We start from the raw sequence: 18857 nt of genomic DNA, 5'->3' as shown, positions 1-18857 counted from the left end.
CAGTAACAAATCATTTACTTTGAAAAGTTCACTAATTTAAGTAGTTCTCGTCTCTTCTTGAGCTCCTTCTCCTTTTCCTTCTTGGCAGGCTCTTCTTTAGGTGATGAAAGCTCCTCATAGGAGATACCATCAATGTCTATTTCACCAGCTAATGTAAATCTGCAAGAAAAAAAGAAAACCCAAATCTGTTGATTAATTTTTTAAATTTCATGTAGTGAATAGATGTTTTCCCCTACTTTGATTTTATTAAGTTGATCTCCACAGAAACAGAAATAGCCAATTATTTGAAAGAAAGCTTTTGCTATTGTAAGCAAAGAGATTCACTCATTATATCCATAGGATGGGCAAAAAGTCATCAGGTTATCAGTAACCATCATATAGAGAAATTTTAAAAATCAAGAAAATGAAAACTATTTAGGAAAACATGTTATATTCACCCAGTGTGAAACAGGCTATGAGAAAATGTTGCCTAGAGTTTACAATTTGAATCACTTCTATTTAAGGTCTTAAAATGGTAATCAATGTCAGTTTCATTTACATTATTTATTTATCAGATATACTATCACATTTATACCTCAAAAAATGTTCCAAAAATCTGATGAGCAATGGCTCTTGTCAATTAACTTTATTATTATTATTAACTGACATTTGTATGGTGCTTAAAAGTTTATGAGGTACTTTCACAAGATAAATAATTTAATCACTCAAAGTAATTCTGTGAAGGGCATAATGCTACAGATAAATAAAGTGAATGAAGCTCAGACCTGTCTAAGGTGCTCATTTGACTAGTAAGCACACCCAGGTATGAGCCTTAAGCACACAGCTTAGAAATGGCCAGCATCCAATAAAGATTCATACAATTTGCTCTTTCCTTAGCATCAAGCTATCACATGCAAACATATTTAATTTAAAGAAAGCTGTGACCTCAGATAAGAAAGCATCAATCAAAGGCAACTGCTTCATTACAGAATAACCTAAATAAAGAGAAGTTTACCCTTTCCAATGTCTCAGTTTAAAAGTTTTCACAAAGCCACCGTTAGTTTTGAATCCAAATCTTTCTGTAACCAACCTGCCGTCATCTGCTCCTTTCCCTATTGCTAAAAGAGCCTCCAGGTCTGTGCCTTTTAATCCATATTGAAGCAGTTCTTTTGCAGCATCCACATTTTCAGGCACTCTTTCCAAACACTCATGAAGAACCCAGGATCGTTTCTTTATTTTACTCTGGATATAAGGAAAATAAAAAAACAGAGGCATTAAAGAACCCATGACATCTGAAAGCACCTGACAACTGCCTTCTAGAATTATGAAGCTATATCTGAGGGAGTATAGCTACCTAAGAACCTGCCCACAGCTAGAGCCTAGAGAAGCACAACAGAAAAAAGCCAATTCCTTAATGGTGATTAGAACTGGACATAGGGAATGTGATTCCAACTGCTTTGCTTCTTCTTCTAATGAGCCACAGTGCAACGCAAAGCTCAGTACTCTTTTTTGGAAGTATAAAAAGATCTTTCCAAACTTTTATAGTTGCTCTGTAGTTTGCATTTGGGCTGTATAATAGAGTAGAAAATAAAGCAGAAAGGCAGGATAAGATTTATCCTATTGTAACAAGCATGCTTGATATTGAAACAAAACTAATGAGGCATGGCACATCAAGGTTGTGCATTTACTTGACCATGAGATGTATCACAAAGGGCGGATGATAATTTAACCATAAAAAGTCATCCTATGCTGTTCTTTGCAAAGACCAAAGGCCTATTCCTCCCTCCCAACTGCTTCCTCTGACTCCATTCAAAATCCCTGACTTGCCTTCTTCCTAGAAAGAGTCATTATAGTTACAAATTTAAAGTAAAATTGGATTCATATCCTATATTCCCTTACATATTCCAATATACCAATTCTTTCTTCAAATGTCTCTTATTTCCCCTCTTCCGTATCTAAGGCCTCCATACCAGTCTAAATCATCAACACTTAACACTGCAAGAGTCCCTTGCCCTTAGCAAGGTTTCCCACCACTACTCTCCTTCTACTCCAGTTCATCTTCTAGATCATCTTCCTCTGCACCTCCACAGTCAGAACTCCACAACAGTCCCCCATTACCCTAAAGATAAAAAGCCTAAGTCATCACAAGCTTTCAACATCCTCCAGAACCCAAACCAATATATCTTTCTAATCATATTTCCCAATGCTCACTGTCATCAAATATCAGATCCAGCAGACTAGTTTACTTACAGAGCTCATTTATTCATCCAAGAAATACTGACCGGGCACCTACTGTGTACCAGGCACTGAACTAAACATAAAGATACAGCAACAAATAAGACAGATTTAGTCACCGGCTTCATGAGTCATGCTCGTTTTCTTTTAATTTGCTGATACCATTTGTCCCATTAAGAATGTCTTCCTCTCTTCTAACTCTAGAAGGCCTACTTTGAATCCTTCCAAATCCCTGCTCAAAACATCTTCACTATAGGAAGCCTTCCACAACCAGAGTCTATAATGACTGCCACCTTCACTAGGTTCCCCCAGCATTTATCTGAAATCTTCTTGTATGGTTATGGATACATCAGGCCCAAAGCTTGTCTTCTCAGTAAGATTATAAGTCCCTAAAGCAAGGCCACGTCTGTGCCACTCCTGTGCACTTCACTGCCCCTAGCACAGTGCTTTCACTCCTACCTATTTATTTAGCTGAATTAAGTATTTCCCCCAATAAAAAACGTATTTGCTTTGTCTCTCCTAACACCTGTCAGCTCCTTCAGGGACCAAAATTGTCCTTTATTATGTTCCAGAAAAAGCCACTAGATGGGTACCCACGAACCCATGAGCTCACTGTCCTGAGTCACAAAAGAAGAAAGAAAGATAACACAGGTTTGGTGTCCTGCTATTCTAAAGAAAATACAAGTAGCTTTCTCCTCTTTCTTTTTTTCATTCTCTCTCACACTGTCTCATCTCTGATATCTCACTTGCATTAACAGTTCTTCTTCCTGCTTGATTGAAGGATCAACTTCTAACATACAATTTTTTCAGATTAGATTTTTATTTTTAATTACTCATGTACATAAAATTTTAGGGAAAATAATTATCATGAAATTTTCCCAACATTTCTTAGAATCTTCCTAAATGTAAAGGTATTTTCCTTTTTAAATGACAGATGAGAAGTCACAACCTTTAAAAGCATGCCATGAGGCCAACTACTTCCTCACAGAGGTGCCAAGGATCCAAATAAACAGGATCCATAGCAACTTTAACTGTGGCAGGTAGCAGAAGGGATCCAATTGTAAGATTTAAGCAAAAAAGGGGTATCTGGCAAGCTTGATATGTCAGTTATCCATTTATTGCCTCTCAGCTTCAAAAGTACTCTTCAGAGCCGGCTATGGGGTAGATAGCTTTACTAAGCTTTGACAATAGAGGTTGCTGGAGGGCCACTGCAGAGGAAGAGGCTCTGGGTTCTATTCCTCATGGGCTCCGGTTCTTTTCTTCTTGCTCCTATGGCTTGGCAGCCAGCAATGCATGTAGGAGACATCCAGCGGCGTTTACTTCCCCGCTTCCTCCCACCCAGGACGACTTCCCACTGAGCTTCCCTTGCACTTCCGTGGGCAGATTCCTTCCCAATGAATCTCCTAGACACCTGAGGGGAAAGCTTCCTGGCCCAGGCCTGCCAGCACTCCACTGGGAGTTTTTTTCTTTTCAGTCCTGGCCATGGTTCCTCATGTACCAGCCTTGAGCTGCATACATGCTGGTGGGGGGTTTGCTGCTTACCAGTCCCTGGGGTTTTCTGACCCCCAACCTCGGCTCACTGGCACCCTAGCAACAGGCATGCAGCTTGCCATCCATCCTACCTTTCCCTGCCTGTCAATTTTGGCAACTATGGACCATCCCTGGCCTGAGGCATCCCAGAAAACTCTCCATCCAATTGGCTGCAACCACTCTTTGTCCAATGAAGTCTGAATCCGAGCCCAAGGGAAGAGGCCTCCCTTCCAGGTTTGTTCCTTCCGTGGGTATGTCCCTTCAGCCCTAGGGTATCCCTTAGAGTTCTCCCTATCCCTCTATAGTTAATCTCTCATTACTAGAAAATAATTCTCTATATTAAAACTGTCCCTGTTCAAATTACTGTGTGGTTTCTGGCTCCTGATGGGACCCTGATTGATGTAGCTCAAGAGAGGTAACTGAGGTAGAATAAGACAGAGGATTAGGTGAAGAACAGGTAGTTGACTGGTTTATCCGTGAATATTTGTTCACACATCTTTAGCCCCAAAGTCCAGCTGCAGGGCCAACAGAACCTGATAACAAGATAATTTTTCCAGGTTGAGTAAAACATTTCATCAGCTACAGAAAAGTCAGCAATGTAAAGTACTCTAATGTGAAGCCCTATAACCAAAAGACATTTCATAAATTTGAATTTTACCACGTTACAAAAATATTTAAACATACCAAGTAATTCTGAATTGAAGCAATGTTGACCACTGACTTCCTCCACTGCCTCTGATACACGAGATCAGTATCCAGGCCATAGGTCTGAGCCAGAGACAAGGCTTCCTCGTACTCTTCACTTTCAATCTTTGGACAAGGAAACGGAAACAGGAATGCCACATTACTGAATTCTCCATGGTGTCACTGTGAGGACATGATGAGTGATGATAATCCCTTAACCTGTAAAGCATGTCATGAATTCCTAACTGCTCTCATGTGCACTATAGTACCCAGAAGCTCACAACATTTTGAGGGATAGATAGAGCAGGAATTTCTTTTAGCACTTTAACAGAAGTATGAAAGACAAAAGGTGAAATTGCCCACATTTAAAGCATAAAATAATGGCAAAATCAGGACGAGCAATGCGACAGCCTGACTCCTAGTCCAGGGCTCCACCCATGACCCTGCAGAAACAGCACAAGTAACTAGAACACACAGTGCAGATCACACCTGCTTCCCAAGCAAACCCCTGATGAGAAAGCAAGTCTGCATTTCTTCCCTCACCATTCGTAACCTGAGTAGACAGCTGTACTTAAACACAGATAAGGCGAGAGCTGATGGCCACATGAAGGGTAGCAAAAACCCAGGCTAAGCCACAAAGTGGACAATCAGTCTAGGTGAATTCATCTTTTATCCACTGTTTTTGTTTTGACTATTCAAGCACAAAGATCAGTATTATTTTCAAAAGCTTTATAATACTGATACTGCTAACATGTCAATGATATAATCCCTCTTTAAATTTCTTCCTTTATCAAAAAAATAGTTTTTTCTCAATAAAATAAAATAAAATCTGGAGGCCTATGAACTTTGATAGTACTATGATACTCCCTCACCTTCCTCTGATAAAGCTCCTCTGGAGTTGTGGAGCGCAAACTCACAAGGCGGTAGTTTTTGGTGATGGTTCGTGGGCGTTTCCGGAGTGGTGCAAACCGCTCCATCTCAGTCACTAAGTACAGGCCCTGTTTTATGTAACCAAAGTAGCGAGCTTTGGCAGATACTTCCTGATCAGAGTCCGAATCCTCTTCCCCTTCATCTTCTTCTCCACCCCTAGTCTCCAGACGAGATCGTTTGGGGGCAAGTTTAATCTCACACTAAATTGAAAAAGGAGATGTGAAATTAACAGTGAGGAACTACAGGCAACATTTTAGAGTTAATGACAAAAATATTGTTTAATTCTTCTCTGGTTTGATTCATTACATCGGCCATGTGATTAGGACTAAGAATGGAATTCAAAGAAACCCAACAACAAACATTATATACATCAACTGCTCCAGAAATATGCCACTATGTTATTTGCTCCAAATCTCCAAAACTAAAGTCTATTTTAATAATAGGTCATTCACATGGTCTCGAAAATATATGGCTGGTAATTATTTTAGGTATATAAAAGAGTTGAGAGTGTTAATTTCTTCACTTTTGATATTTTTATACCTGCTGTGGAAAAATAAGACGATTTTTTTTTACCTACTTAGAAAATGAGCATGAAGGTATTTATTCACTTTACTGAGAAGAGCTCTCCCACCCTCCCCTTTTTAAAAACATCTAATAGCTTCACAAAGTTCTGAGTCTGAAAGCCTGACTGTTAAAGGTAACTTTCACTCCAGGTTTAACAGGTGAAATACACATTTACTTTCAAACACACTGGCTACTTTAAAAGAGAAAACATTACCTCCAAACTTAAAAATCCCCCATCATGGGTAGCAGTGACTTGAGGTGACGGTTCAAACCATTCACAAGATTTTCCCAGTAAATTCTTCAAAGTTTTCACTGATGAAACAGTCAAAGCACCAGAGCAGCGAGCCAAAGTCACTGCAGTGCCTGCCCACCAATTGACATCTATCAGTGGGTAAAAGGCCTCTTTATCTAACGGGGAAAGTAAACCAATCAAATGCATCGGTCAATGTGGTTTAAATACAACACGTTTAGTCCAATAATCAATTTAAAAACCATTATTTGGGTCCTAAAGGTATGTTAAATAATAAGAAAAAATAAAATGTTAAGTCATCACTCAAATTTTTACAAAATGGTAATTTACTTAATAAACATCTGAGTGCCAACAATCCACCAGTCAAAGTCTAAAATTCTAGGGATGCAGAGAGAAATATATTAAGGTCTTTCCTCTCACAAAGAATATACAGATATGTCACCATTTTCAACACAATAAGTTGAAAAGTAGGTATGTACAAAGTGTACAGATTATGAAGGTTATAAAAAGTTTTGGAAAATGTTCATATACTTTCCAGACAAATAATATGAGATAATTATAATCTTTCTAAAAATATAGGTCAGATATACAAAGTTGTCAATGCCGATTTCCTCTTAAACTTGTGAAGGGGATCAGGATATGCCACCCCAAAATATGCCACTTCAACATACGAAATATTTTAAGCTGAAGGAATTTGAGAAACTCAAAGGTCTTTTCCTTTGTCTTGTCACTTCTCTAATAATTTATTGTTCCTTTGCTAAGATGCTACATAAGCCCAATTTCCAACAAACCCTCAGAGTTACTCAATTCTGGGTACTCCCATGTGTGAGCTCAATGTGCGTGCTAATAAACTTCTGTTTGTTTCTCTCTTGTCGATCTGATTTTTGTCAATCTAATTTTACAGGGCCCCGCCAGACAACCTTGGAGGGTAGAAAGGAAAAGCTTTTTTCCTCTCCTACATATATTATACCAGCTAAAGAGCATCTTTATTATACAGTGGGAGTCTCTTAAGGTTTTAATTATCATATTTCATACAACTCACCTTTGATTTTTTTTCTCTTCTCCGTAGAGAGTCTCCAATCAGGATTAAGGTCATCATAGCCTGGCTAAATATAAAAAATACACACATGACTTCTTGAGTCAACAATGTAAGAAAATCATGAGAACATCATCAAGAACTATGGATTTCTGTAAGTAACAAAATATAGAGATGATGATTTCCTTTGATCTCTTAGTTATACCTAGTTGAAATCTACTCCTGTCCATAATCTTGAAAAGCAATTGTTCTTATACTTAAAATGTGCACATGCAAGTACTGTGACTTAATTTAATGAAGAAAAAACTGTGTATAAGAACAAGATAGCAAGTACATGATTAATACAAATGAAAGCAAGATACACCAACAATTAATTCCACACCTCCAGGCTTTGGTTTCCATAGCTCTGAGATTGGACTCTGCAACCTCCACGTTATCTCCAGTTCTAACTTTCTATGACTAAAAATTTACTAAGTAAAAAAATATAACCAAGCAATCCTCAAATTGAATCCATTCATATTCTAATCTCATGGAACATAATGTCACACCCACCTTTGAGAACATAAAGACATATCAGTATCTCTCAAATATCTTTAAAAAACAATTGAGATTAAGCCACTACCAGACACCCTCTTGGCTCACTGTTAATTACTTAATCTTCAGAATTAGGACAGTATAGAAAAGACAACCAAAAAATCACCTGAATATTTATCTAAAAACTTAAGCCTAAAAAAAGTGATGCTATACTTAAGTCAAAATGCGCCTTTTTTCATCTAATGTAACACAATAAACATACATGTTTTATTACCAATTTATCAGTGGCTAACACTATTAAAATTGGCATTTCCACAGTCTGAAAGAACTTTCTACTCTTCACTACTGTAAGTCACTCAGAGTACTCTCTGAGAACAGAAGATAGAATTCTTTAAACTTTATCCAAAAAAAAATTACCAAAAAAGGCTATTTACACACTAAGGGAAGACATAGATTGTCCTAGTTTACATAATCATAAAAAAGACGATTACGTTTCAAAGAATTAGAATACAATAAGGTACATATTACTTAAAATAATCAACTAAACTGGAATCTTATTTGATCATTTATCAGGAATTTTAGGAGTTGTCAATGCCTCTCAATCACCAGCTGTACATGCTCCGACAGCACCATGTGCACACACTATGTATTTATGTGATGACAGGCATGTCTCCCTACTTACATTCTGGAGAACACAAGGGGAGTACGGAATAACACTTTAAAACCTTAAGCCCGGCAAACAACCACCACCATAATTCTGATTCAGCCTTGGGTAAATTTAAGGATGTATAGATGACAATGAAATATAACAAAAAATCCTGAGAAAAAATTTTAACAGAAATCACCTCATTGGCATAAGTACTTTGAGAAGTCAAAGTGTGCTTGTCTTCACCAAAGTTAATGATGAGAAAGAGCACCATGAACAAACAGTAACAGTCTACTAGAGTCAGCCTCCAGACACTTTGGGACTAGACTGCTCCATGCAGATTGCTTAAATAATGGGTGTCTCTTGCAAATTCAATTTTAAACACAAGGTGAAGATTTGTTCTTCTGCATCCAGAACTCTATCATAGGCAACCTTGTATTCTCAGATCCATCACAATGCCCATATGTCATAGCAGCTAAATGCTAAATGAGTGAATGAATTAATCAATTGTTTAAATCACTGAGCATTAACAGGACAATTAGCAGACATAGTCCTAGCCTTCCTACACCTTCTCAAAAGTGTGGTTTCCTCTGCTATTTAGTCAACGAATACTGTGCACTTATATTGTGAGAGAGAGAAGAAAAAAATCAGACATTACAGGCCCCCTACTCAAGCAGGTCAAAGGCTAAGAAATGGATATAAATGAGTATAACCCAAGGTCTAATTTGATAACTGCCCCAAAAGAGGTATAGATACAAGCGCTTGGGGTCTCCAAAGAATGAAGAGATCATTATGGATATGGGCCTGAGAAAGATGAACGCAGCTCAAGAGGTACACAGAAAGCCTGATGGTGTTATACTGGATAAGGACAGGATATGGAAAATGGGTGGAGGAGACATTCCAGTCAGAGAACACAACACGAACAAAAGTACACAGACGGAAAATACTAAGTTTATATAGGAAAAAAAGTAGGTCAATTTAACCAAAGTACAGAATGTCAGATTCTAATTATCTGCATTTTTGTTTGGGCGTTTTTATGGGAAGAGGGAGTTAATGACGTCATTTTTTTTATTGAGATAAATTCACGTAACATAAAATTAACCATTTTAAAATGAACAATTCATGGGCCGGCCCCATGGTTTAGTGGTTAAGTGCGCGCGCTCCACTACTGGCGGCCACAGTTCGGATCCCGGGAGCGCACCGACGCACTGCTTCTCCAGCCATGCTGAGGCCGCGTCCCACATACAGCAACTAAAAGGACATGCAACTATGACATACAACTATCTCCTGGGGCTTTGGGGGAAAAATAAATAAATAAATAATAAAAAAATAAAAATAAAATGAACTATTCAGTGGCATTTAGCACATTTACAATGTTGTGTCACCTCTATCTAGTTCCAAACATTTCCATCATTATAAAGTAAAATGCTTACCCATTAAGCAGTTACTTTCCATTCTCCTGTCCCCCCAGCCCCAGCCACCAGGAATCTGCTTTCTGTCTCTATGAATTTACCTATTCCGGATATTTCATATAAATGGATTCATACCATATGTGACTTTTTGTGTTTGGCTTCTTTCACTTACAATAATGTTCTCAAGGTCCGTCCAAGTTGCAGCAAGTATCAGTACTTCATTCCTTTTTGCGGCTGCATAATATTCTATTGTAGATATATACCATAATTTCTTTATCCGTCCTTCCATTAATGGGCATTTAGGTTGTTTCCACCTTGTGGCTGTTGTGAATAGTGCTGCTATAAACATGTACATAAGTGTATTTGTTTGAGTACCTGTTTTAAATTCTTTGGGGTATATATTTAACTATCTGCCTTTTTGCCGTTAACAGTACATAGCAGATTTCATTCTAGATATCTGAACTAAATGTTTAACCTCACAATATGTGGGAGTTTGATGAAATTATCTGTACACTATATTTAAGAAAGAAGCCCAAACAAAATTCCAAACATAACTCTGCTTCAGGCAGAGGTGGCGTGCCAGACCAGCAACCTGACAGCTTGTCCCTCATGGCTTTCGAAGCTGACATTCCCACTGCTCCCCTCATACTATTCACACTAGCCCAAACTTACTAACCTTCAACTCCAAGGCCCTTATCTGTTAGGCGAACCTAATCTGGCCATGCTTTACAACATGTGATACACACCCTGTAGGCTGGTGCTTTGAGGGCAAGATCACCAAGCTCCCATGACCCCCATGAGAGCACACTGGGCGTCCTCGATCCTGGCACCATGTTGATATATTCCGAGTAGCAACCTCCATGTAACTCCTCTTTGTCTGACATGCTACCACATGTCTGAAAACAGCCTAAGGTGCCCTCACTTTATAGTGTCATGGTAGCCTAGAGGAGGATGTCCTAAGAATACAGTTATAGATTTTGTACAGAAAGGCTATTATGGCTAAACCAACATTTTCTTTAGATTTAAGGACTTCATTAATTTTTTTTTTACAGCCAGAAGCTAAATCTAATGAAGGCCCTGCCTCCTACAGCATAAAAGCAATATTTCAAATGTAATATTTATTCCACAAACATTTACTAGTATTTCATATGCCAAGCCCTGTGTTAGAACCCACAAAAGAAAGGTATATTTAGTGCCTGTTCTCAAGGAGCTCACAGTCCAGGGAAGTTGTGGAAACAGCTGTGGATTATATCAAGATTAATCACATGAACTGTAATCTCACTTATCCTTCACTGATTCATCCACCTAACAAAATTACTCCAGTACCTACTACATGTCAAAGAGAAAATAACATTAAAATGGAAAAGATAAGTTTTGTGTCTACTACAACTAAGGAAGTACAAATAGGCAAGTAATAAAACTTGTTCAGAGAAAAATTAAGGCCAAAAATAAGATGTAAATACATAAACATAACATATGGGAAATGTGTAAAATGAAAATCACTTGAGCGATATTACTAAATTCCAGACATGAACAAAATTTAACACTCACAGATTTCTAGCCAGATGGATTTTCATATTGACAATGAAAGCCAAAGTATTTAATCAACTCAAAACTGGATAGAAGTAAATCAGAATAGGCACTTCCACAACTGTCTTTAATCATTAGATTTTACAGAGAAAATACTCAATCACACAAAGCATATTATGAAAACTAATAAAGTAGCAAATTACATTAAGAAAGCCCCAGATGAGCTGAATTCACAATTTGGTAAAAGGGTTTAAGCCTGTATAAGGCAACGGTAACACTAGTTTCTTCTCAGGCAATACTTACTTACCTACTTACCTACTTACTTACTTACTTACTTACTTATTTATTTATTCTGAGGAAGCTCAGCCGTGAGCTAATATCCATACCAACCCTCCTCTTTTTTTTTTTTTTGCTGAGGAAGTCTGTCCCTGGGCTAACATCCGGGCCCATCTTCCTCCACTTTATATAGGACGCCACCTCAGCATGGCCGGACAAGAGGTACATCGGTGCACACCCAGGATCTGAACCCAGGCCGCCAGCAGGGAAGTGCGCGCACTTGACCGCTACGCCACAGGGCCGGCCCCTCAGGCAATATTTAAACTAAAATTATAAGCTGACCATATACTATATATTACCATATAATCTATTTTAAACAAATTGGCTTATCTCATTCATTTCCTAAAGCAGCCATAAACAGAGGCAAAGCCCTCCTCCCTGGCTGACGTAAGGTCACTTGACTATTGCTAAACAAATGAGAAAAAGGCAGCTGTTCAAGTGTTTTTCAGCCTGTGATAAGTATACAAAACACCACCAATATATTTGGTAAATGACAATACACCTCTCATCTATTAATATTTTCACATTTCCAGTGTCTCTACATAGTGACCTGCACAACTCCAGGAGCTGTCATTCATATAGGCTGCATGGCCTATCTCTCCCTGTTTCCCATTAATACCATAGCTAGTACCTGATTCACTCAGATAAAAAGCAGTATTTCTAAATGTAAGCACTGTAAGAAAATACTCGGAAAAGAGCTTAACCTATGAAGTCAGAGGACCTGAGTCAAATGGTATCTTGATTCTTGCATTTAGTGATCTAAGTTAACATCTTTTAGCACTATTCCCATCTATTAAAATGAGTACAAAACATTCTTTACTTAACAGGGTTGCTGTGAAGCAAATGAAATAGATTAAAATTTCTTTGTGGATAGCCAAGCCTTACTATACAAATGCTATTTATTCCCCACAATCCTTCTTGTCAACACTACCAATTAAATTTATGTGCCTTTCCTCAGAGCTTATCTTCTCATAATACTAACATGTTATTTTATTGATCTGTTTATAATTTCCCTGGTAAGACGAAGGACAAGAACTGTGACTTATTGCATTTTCTACTCTAGCACTTGGTAGAGATTCAATAAATAGTTGAAATTCATCTTATGATTATTGTTATGAATACAGTAACGACCCACTCTTTATAGTACTGTTACACACAAGCTTTATAGCACTTACTCTGGTACACTAGATTTTAATGACTCCCTTCATATATTGAAGTTCAAATCTAAAATACCCAATCCAATGTGATTAATCCCCAGTGAACAGGTGAAAGACTCAAATTATAGTTGTTCAGACTCCTTTTGTTGGACAAAGAGTTACCACCCTCACCCCATTTCCCACCATATCATAAGTACTGTAAATATCTACTATAAAATTAAGGATTTATCAGTGAAAGGCTACCTCAACTATTTATTCCAGTACCTGGTACACACTAACTAGCTCAAGAGTTCAATACATCTGAGAGGGCTAAAGAAACCTGTGTTACAGTCACTGAGAAAAAGGATTTGTCTCTGTTCTTTTAAAGGGCATCAAATAAATACAGTTTTTTCCTGCCTTTTTTAAAATGTATTTATTTTCCTACATAGTCATAGAAAGAGCATGGAAATCAGAGTTGGAGAGATATGAAATCAAATCTTATGCTTACTTGCTGAATAACCCTGGAACAAAATAAGTGCTTAATAAATAACATTATTATTAGGGGCCGGCCCGGTGGTGCAAGCGGTTAAGTGTGCGCGCTCCGCTGCAGTGGCCCAGGGTTCACTGGTTTGGATCCCGGGCGCGCACCGACGCACCGCTTGGCAAGCCATGCTGTGGCAGCATCTCATATAAAGTGGAGGACGATGGACATGGATGTTAGCCCAGTGCCAGTCTTTCTCAGCAAAAAAAAAAAAAGAGGAGGATTGGCAGATGTTATTAGCACAGGGCTGATGTACCTCACAAAAAAAAAAAAAATTACATTATTATTAGAGTAAATTTTGTACATGCTACAAGAATATTGTATACATGCACCTTGATCCTATCGAGCTATATAAGCCTGAAATAGGGGTATTGAAAGAAACCAGAGTGTTCTGTGAAAATGTTGAAGCCTCACAGAAATTTGTTTATTGATGGAATGAAGTTTCAGAAAGTATAGTAGAAATGATTAGACAAAAGTAGAGAGCAGGGGGAGGAAGGTTCAAGAAGCAAGTGTAAAGGGCCATAATAATCAAAGATAGCAGGTAAACAAAGGAGTTTGCACTTTGGCCAGAACCTTAGAATTTTAAAGAAAGAATGGATAAAATTAAACGCCCTCTGTGTTCTCAAATTTGGACAAAAGTTTCTTTTGAGGCTAAATCTGGCAGGAGTCTCTGAAGGCAGAGTCTATTCTACTCAGCTAGTGTCTTTCCATGTGCTACGCAGCACCAAGAAAAGGCAGGGGTTGACAGCCACTGGCTGGTGATGGGATGAACTCAGGAACGAGGCAGTGTGCTGAGCAGTAGTGGGAACGGCAGTGAAAGCAGGATTAGGTTCAGTAACTACGGCTAAGCCTCTCTTCTCTCAGCAAAGGATTCCACTACTGCAAAATGTCCTTGGTGATGGCAATCAGGTGCATGGCTTTCAGTTTTGTGAACCCAAAAACCTATTTTTTCCAGTTTGCTCGGGCATTCAAGGTAAATAACTTATACCAACTAAATCAGAAGGAACTGAAATATAACCCTAAAAATTTGTAAATTTGTAATAAAAGATACAACTAGCTTGAGAATCAACCTGCACTACCACATGGTCTATCTGCAGACTGTTTACGGGGCACTGGATTAGAGCCACAGGAGGTGACGTGGAAGCTCTTTGGGGTACCACAGAAAAATCAGGCTACAGCAATTCCTGACAACCTGCCCTTCTAAACTCTCAGGGTATTTCTGTTCAAAAGACTCACTAGGACGACGCTAGAGACCAACTTCTGGCCTGAACTCATCTCTTCCCACCATGCACCTCTGTTGCCATTTCCAAATTCCCTTCCTTTCCTGTCCCATTACTTTTCTGATGGCCTATTCCAAACTACTGAGATATTTATACTTATTCCCAAGTTTCAAGATTTTAAAACAATTTTTAAGGTTTTTTTTTAATAGAATCACTATAAAAATCTAATTAATAAATAACATCAGTGAACTCAAGAGTAATGAATTATAATGACACTGACTGGCAACTAATAACAAAAAGTGTCCAACAGTTAAAAAGTTGAGCCTATATCAATAAAGACTACACCAGATGCAATTTATCTTTGCAGGCAAAAAAAAAGGGTATCTGGAATTTCAGTAAACAAGAGCACACTAATGGATTTTGCTTGAATAGCCTTTACACTACATGTATGACATTCTAGGATACTCACAAGATGAAATATTAAGTGTGCCTCGGAACCTGATCAATATTTCTATTAGGTGAATGAAAATAATTTTATTTTTGTGTGTGTGTGTGTGAGGAAGATCAGCCCTGAGCTAACATCCATGCCAATCCTCCTCTTTTTGCTGAGGAAGACTGGCCCTGAGCTAACATCTGTGCCTATCTTCCTCCACTTTATATGGGATGCCACCACAGCATGGCCTGACAAGCGGTGCATCGGTGCGCACCCGAGATCCGAACCCAGGCCGCCAGCAGCAGAGCACGGGCACTTAACCGCTATGCCACGGGGCCAGCCCCCATCTATTAGGTGAATGAAAATAATTTAAGAAAACAGAAAGTCAGAAGGGAAAAAGCCTTTAATATTCAAAAGTTTTCACCATTTAAAAAACAAATTGCCCAAATGTAAAGCTTCCCACATATAATAGAACATTAGGATCTTTCCAAGTGACAAAAGCTAAATATTTTATCACTACACATTGATAACCATGAAAATTACATGGAACCTTTTGGATTAATTATCTGACATGCCCAGCTAAATATGTTAAACTAACGGTTTTAAGAGTTGATCCATTACACTTCTAGAGTGAAGACAGAAGTCAATTTAGCTGTCATTTCAGAGGAGAGACAAAGAATGTCCCTGTATTTAGCTACTGAGGTTGAAGACTGAGGAGAATCTCTCCTATTTAGAACAAATCTAGATCCAGAAGTGAGAGAGTGGTAGAGGTGTGGACACCAAACTCAATTCAAGGTGAGTAGAAACTACGGGGAAAAAAACATTCCTAACCTTGTGTATAAGACAAAAAATTGAAGAACAGCCAAAACAAATTTAAGTTCGTGAAAAGAGTAAGAAAATGTGGAGCCACTTTCTCTTTTCCTCTGCTATTGTGAAAAAAACAAAATGCTGTTTGCTGATTAAGAGTGCTTGTAATAGTGCAGTTTAACTGATGAAATGAAACTAAAAAGAATTCTGAAGAAAGACATTGATCCATTCAGATCATTCAGGGAATATGCTTCAATATCAGAATTGCAAAACTATCCACAAAGCTAGTGACAAGATACTCCTCCTGGAAAGGGAAAGGGGGAAATGAGAGAAGGAAAATTAACCTTTAAAGTGCCAAAATGCAAAATCAGAGGAGTAATAGATTTATAACATAAGCTGAATCTAACTGAGAAGGTTTTTCTTTAAATCTTCACTGTGTCACAATACATGGCATTATAGGAGCAGACCTTCTTTGCCCATCATGATTTTAAGTCATAATAGATGTTGATTCTATCTGCTGCTAAACAACCAAATCATTTCATTCTTTTTTTTTTTTTGTGAGGAGGATCGGCCCTGAGCTAACATCTGCGAATCCTCCTCTTTTTTTTGCTGAGGAAGACTGGTCCTGGGCTAACATCCATGCCCATCTTCCTCCACTTTATATGGGACGCCGCCACAGCATGGCTTGATGAGCAGTGCTTCGGTGTGCGCCTGGGATCCGAACCGGCGAACCCCAGGCCGCCGCAGCAGAGCACACGCCCTTAACCACTTGTGCCACCAGGCTGTCCCCAATCATTTCATTCTTAAAACCTGTCATTTCAAGATACTAAAAAAAATTAACAGTTCTTTCGCTATATCTTCACTATCTACCTTCTGAGTGAAGAGACAATAACTCCCTTCAAACCTTAAGTAAGCCCAATATGACTAGCGCTGCAAAATTTGGAAAGAATTGTAACCCTTTTAGGATAGTGACCCTCCAAAGACTTGATTATATTAGCTGACTTTTGCTGAAAAATTAACAACTCCATTCTGTATTTCTGCAGTGAGAAACAGGAAAATATGCAGAGTTTGATGGACAGATTATACTCAATATACAGAGTACACTGCACTACAAATTAAAGTTAGTACACAGTGTTACTCTATTCTTAATTTGCCCTACTATACTGATAATATTATAATTTAAAGCTTTGAGGGCTGGCCCCATGGCTTAGCAGTTAAGTGCGCGTGCTCTGCTGCTGGCGACCCGGGTTCGGTCCCGAGCGCGCACCGACGTACTGCTTCTCAGGCCATGCTGAGGCCACGTCCCACATACAGCAACTAGAAGGATGTGCAGCTATGACATACAAGTATCTACTGGGGCTTTGGGGGAAAAATAAATTAAAAAAAAATAAAAAAGCTTGGAAATGATAAGAATAAATAGCTGTGCACTACAGTAAAATATCAACAAAATGAAATTAGTATTGTCAGTACTCACCTTTCAGAGAGAATCATTCTAAAAATAATCATAATCAAGAGACATACCTGCTCATTTTGATTCCATTCCCCTTGCTGTTTCAGAGATGGAATGGCCCAGATGCTTAGTTTCCCCGAGAAGTGAATGGCTGCAAGGAGGGTCCCATCTGGAGAAAGGCTCATCTTAAAGATCCCATCCTATATAACAATTATATTACATTAATGTCAGAGCAAGGGACTTGTAGCCGAATAGAAATAACTTCCAGAATTTAATAATACTCTTTAGAGGTGCCATGTCATAAACGATCTCTCATAATTAAGAGTTCCAACAGCTTCCTAACACTATAAATGTGTTCCAGCCTACAGAAAGAGAACTCATCCTTAAGGAGTTTTTTTAAATCTATTTTATAGTGTTATAATTTACATATAACCCAAAACCCAAATATATGAGCATTATAAAAATATTCCTTTATATCACACATCAACTTCCATGAGTTCTCAATAACTTTTATGGGTCGATGTTGGCTAACTTGTGAATTTCTTGAATTTTGGGTCCACATCTTTATAAGATTCTATATGTACACAGTGCTTGGAATATTCTATAGATCATAGATAGGCCACAACTTCAGGGCTGTGGAAGAGAAGGAAAGGAAGAGAGAGAAAGAGAGAGATGGAAGAAAAGAGAGTGCAGTGGTGATGGGAACAGAAGGCAATGGGGAAAATGCATTCCTTAACTTAAGGAACACTACGAATGTTTAAGATTTTCCAGATTTGTTTGCAAATTATCCAATTTAAGGAATCTAATTGTTGCCACAGAGAAGAGAAACTTTGTAATATACTGATTTTACATAGCTAATCTCAGCGTACACGGAGAAAGTCTTGTGTTTCGAGTCCTACTTGTCCAAATAATCCCTCGATCCTCTCCTACGAGAGTACCACCATGAGAGAAACCACACAAGCAGAGGCGTCACCTGCATATCACCTCCAACAGAATCAGAAGAATCGAACAACGAACTGGACATCTAACTTTTCGCATTCAAGCATTTATTAAGGACAATGTCTAAGGTAGTTTACCCACAAAGAATTAAACAGAGATCCGAAAATGGCAGCCACAACCATATTTCTCCTGAACATTTAGAAAATCTGGCGACACAGGGGCCACCATTCCTAAATGGCAACAATCATGTGGGACCAAGTAGCATATGCACCCTCAGAAAGGTCATAAGCTTTCCAGTTAGTCAAAGCCCCCACCATTCTCTATTATGGCCCCAAGTTTAAGGCCAAATATCAGCGACAGAACTGAAAACTCAACATGACTATAATAAAAAAAACAGAATTGACACCTGGCTCAATTCACTATATTACCTACCTGGCCCCTGTAGACATTAGAGTTTAAGGCTTCGGGTCTAAAATGATAAGGCACATTAGCCATCAAAAACAAACAGAAAAATTTCAGAAAGTGAGGAACATTGTCGGATGAGCAGATAGATGAAAAGATAAGCATCTTCTAATCTCCTCACTGAGGACTAAGATCACTTTAACTGGATATAAGACGTCTATCCCAGAATGCCAGAATTAAATGTAAGAAAGATTAAAACGCAA

General features: G+C 38.4%; 1 protein-coding gene across 1 annotated transcript in view; it reads right to left on the bottom strand.

Annotated features, from left to right (window-relative positions):
• The window catches only part of NBAS (NBAS subunit of NRZ tethering complex), a 328999-nt gene that overhangs the window by 243538 nt on the left and 66604 nt on the right, over positions 1-18857 (bottom strand). Inside the window, exons 12-18 of the mRNA XM_058551762.1 lie at positions 17325-17453; positions 7215-7278; positions 6137-6330; positions 5301-5558; positions 4429-4554; positions 1070-1221; positions 19-159 (exon numbers count right to left, since the gene is read on the bottom strand). Coding sequence (XP_058407745.1) covers positions 19-159; positions 1070-1221; positions 4429-4554; positions 5301-5558; positions 6137-6330; positions 7215-7278; positions 17325-17453 — 1064 coding nt within the window. The remainder of the gene's footprint in view (positions 1-18; positions 160-1069; positions 1222-4428; positions 4555-5300; positions 5559-6136; positions 6331-7214; positions 7279-17324; positions 17454-18857) is intronic.

The sequence above is a fragment of the Diceros bicornis genome, chromosome 12 (assembly GCF_020826845.1).
Source record: "Diceros bicornis minor isolate mBicDic1 chromosome 12, mDicBic1.mat.cur, whole genome shotgun sequence".
Classification (NCBI taxonomy): domain Eukaryota; kingdom Metazoa; phylum Chordata; class Mammalia; order Perissodactyla; family Rhinocerotidae; genus Diceros; species Diceros bicornis.
The sequence above is the reverse complement of the archived record's forward strand: the minus strand, read 5'-3'. Positions and strand labels throughout refer to the sequence as shown.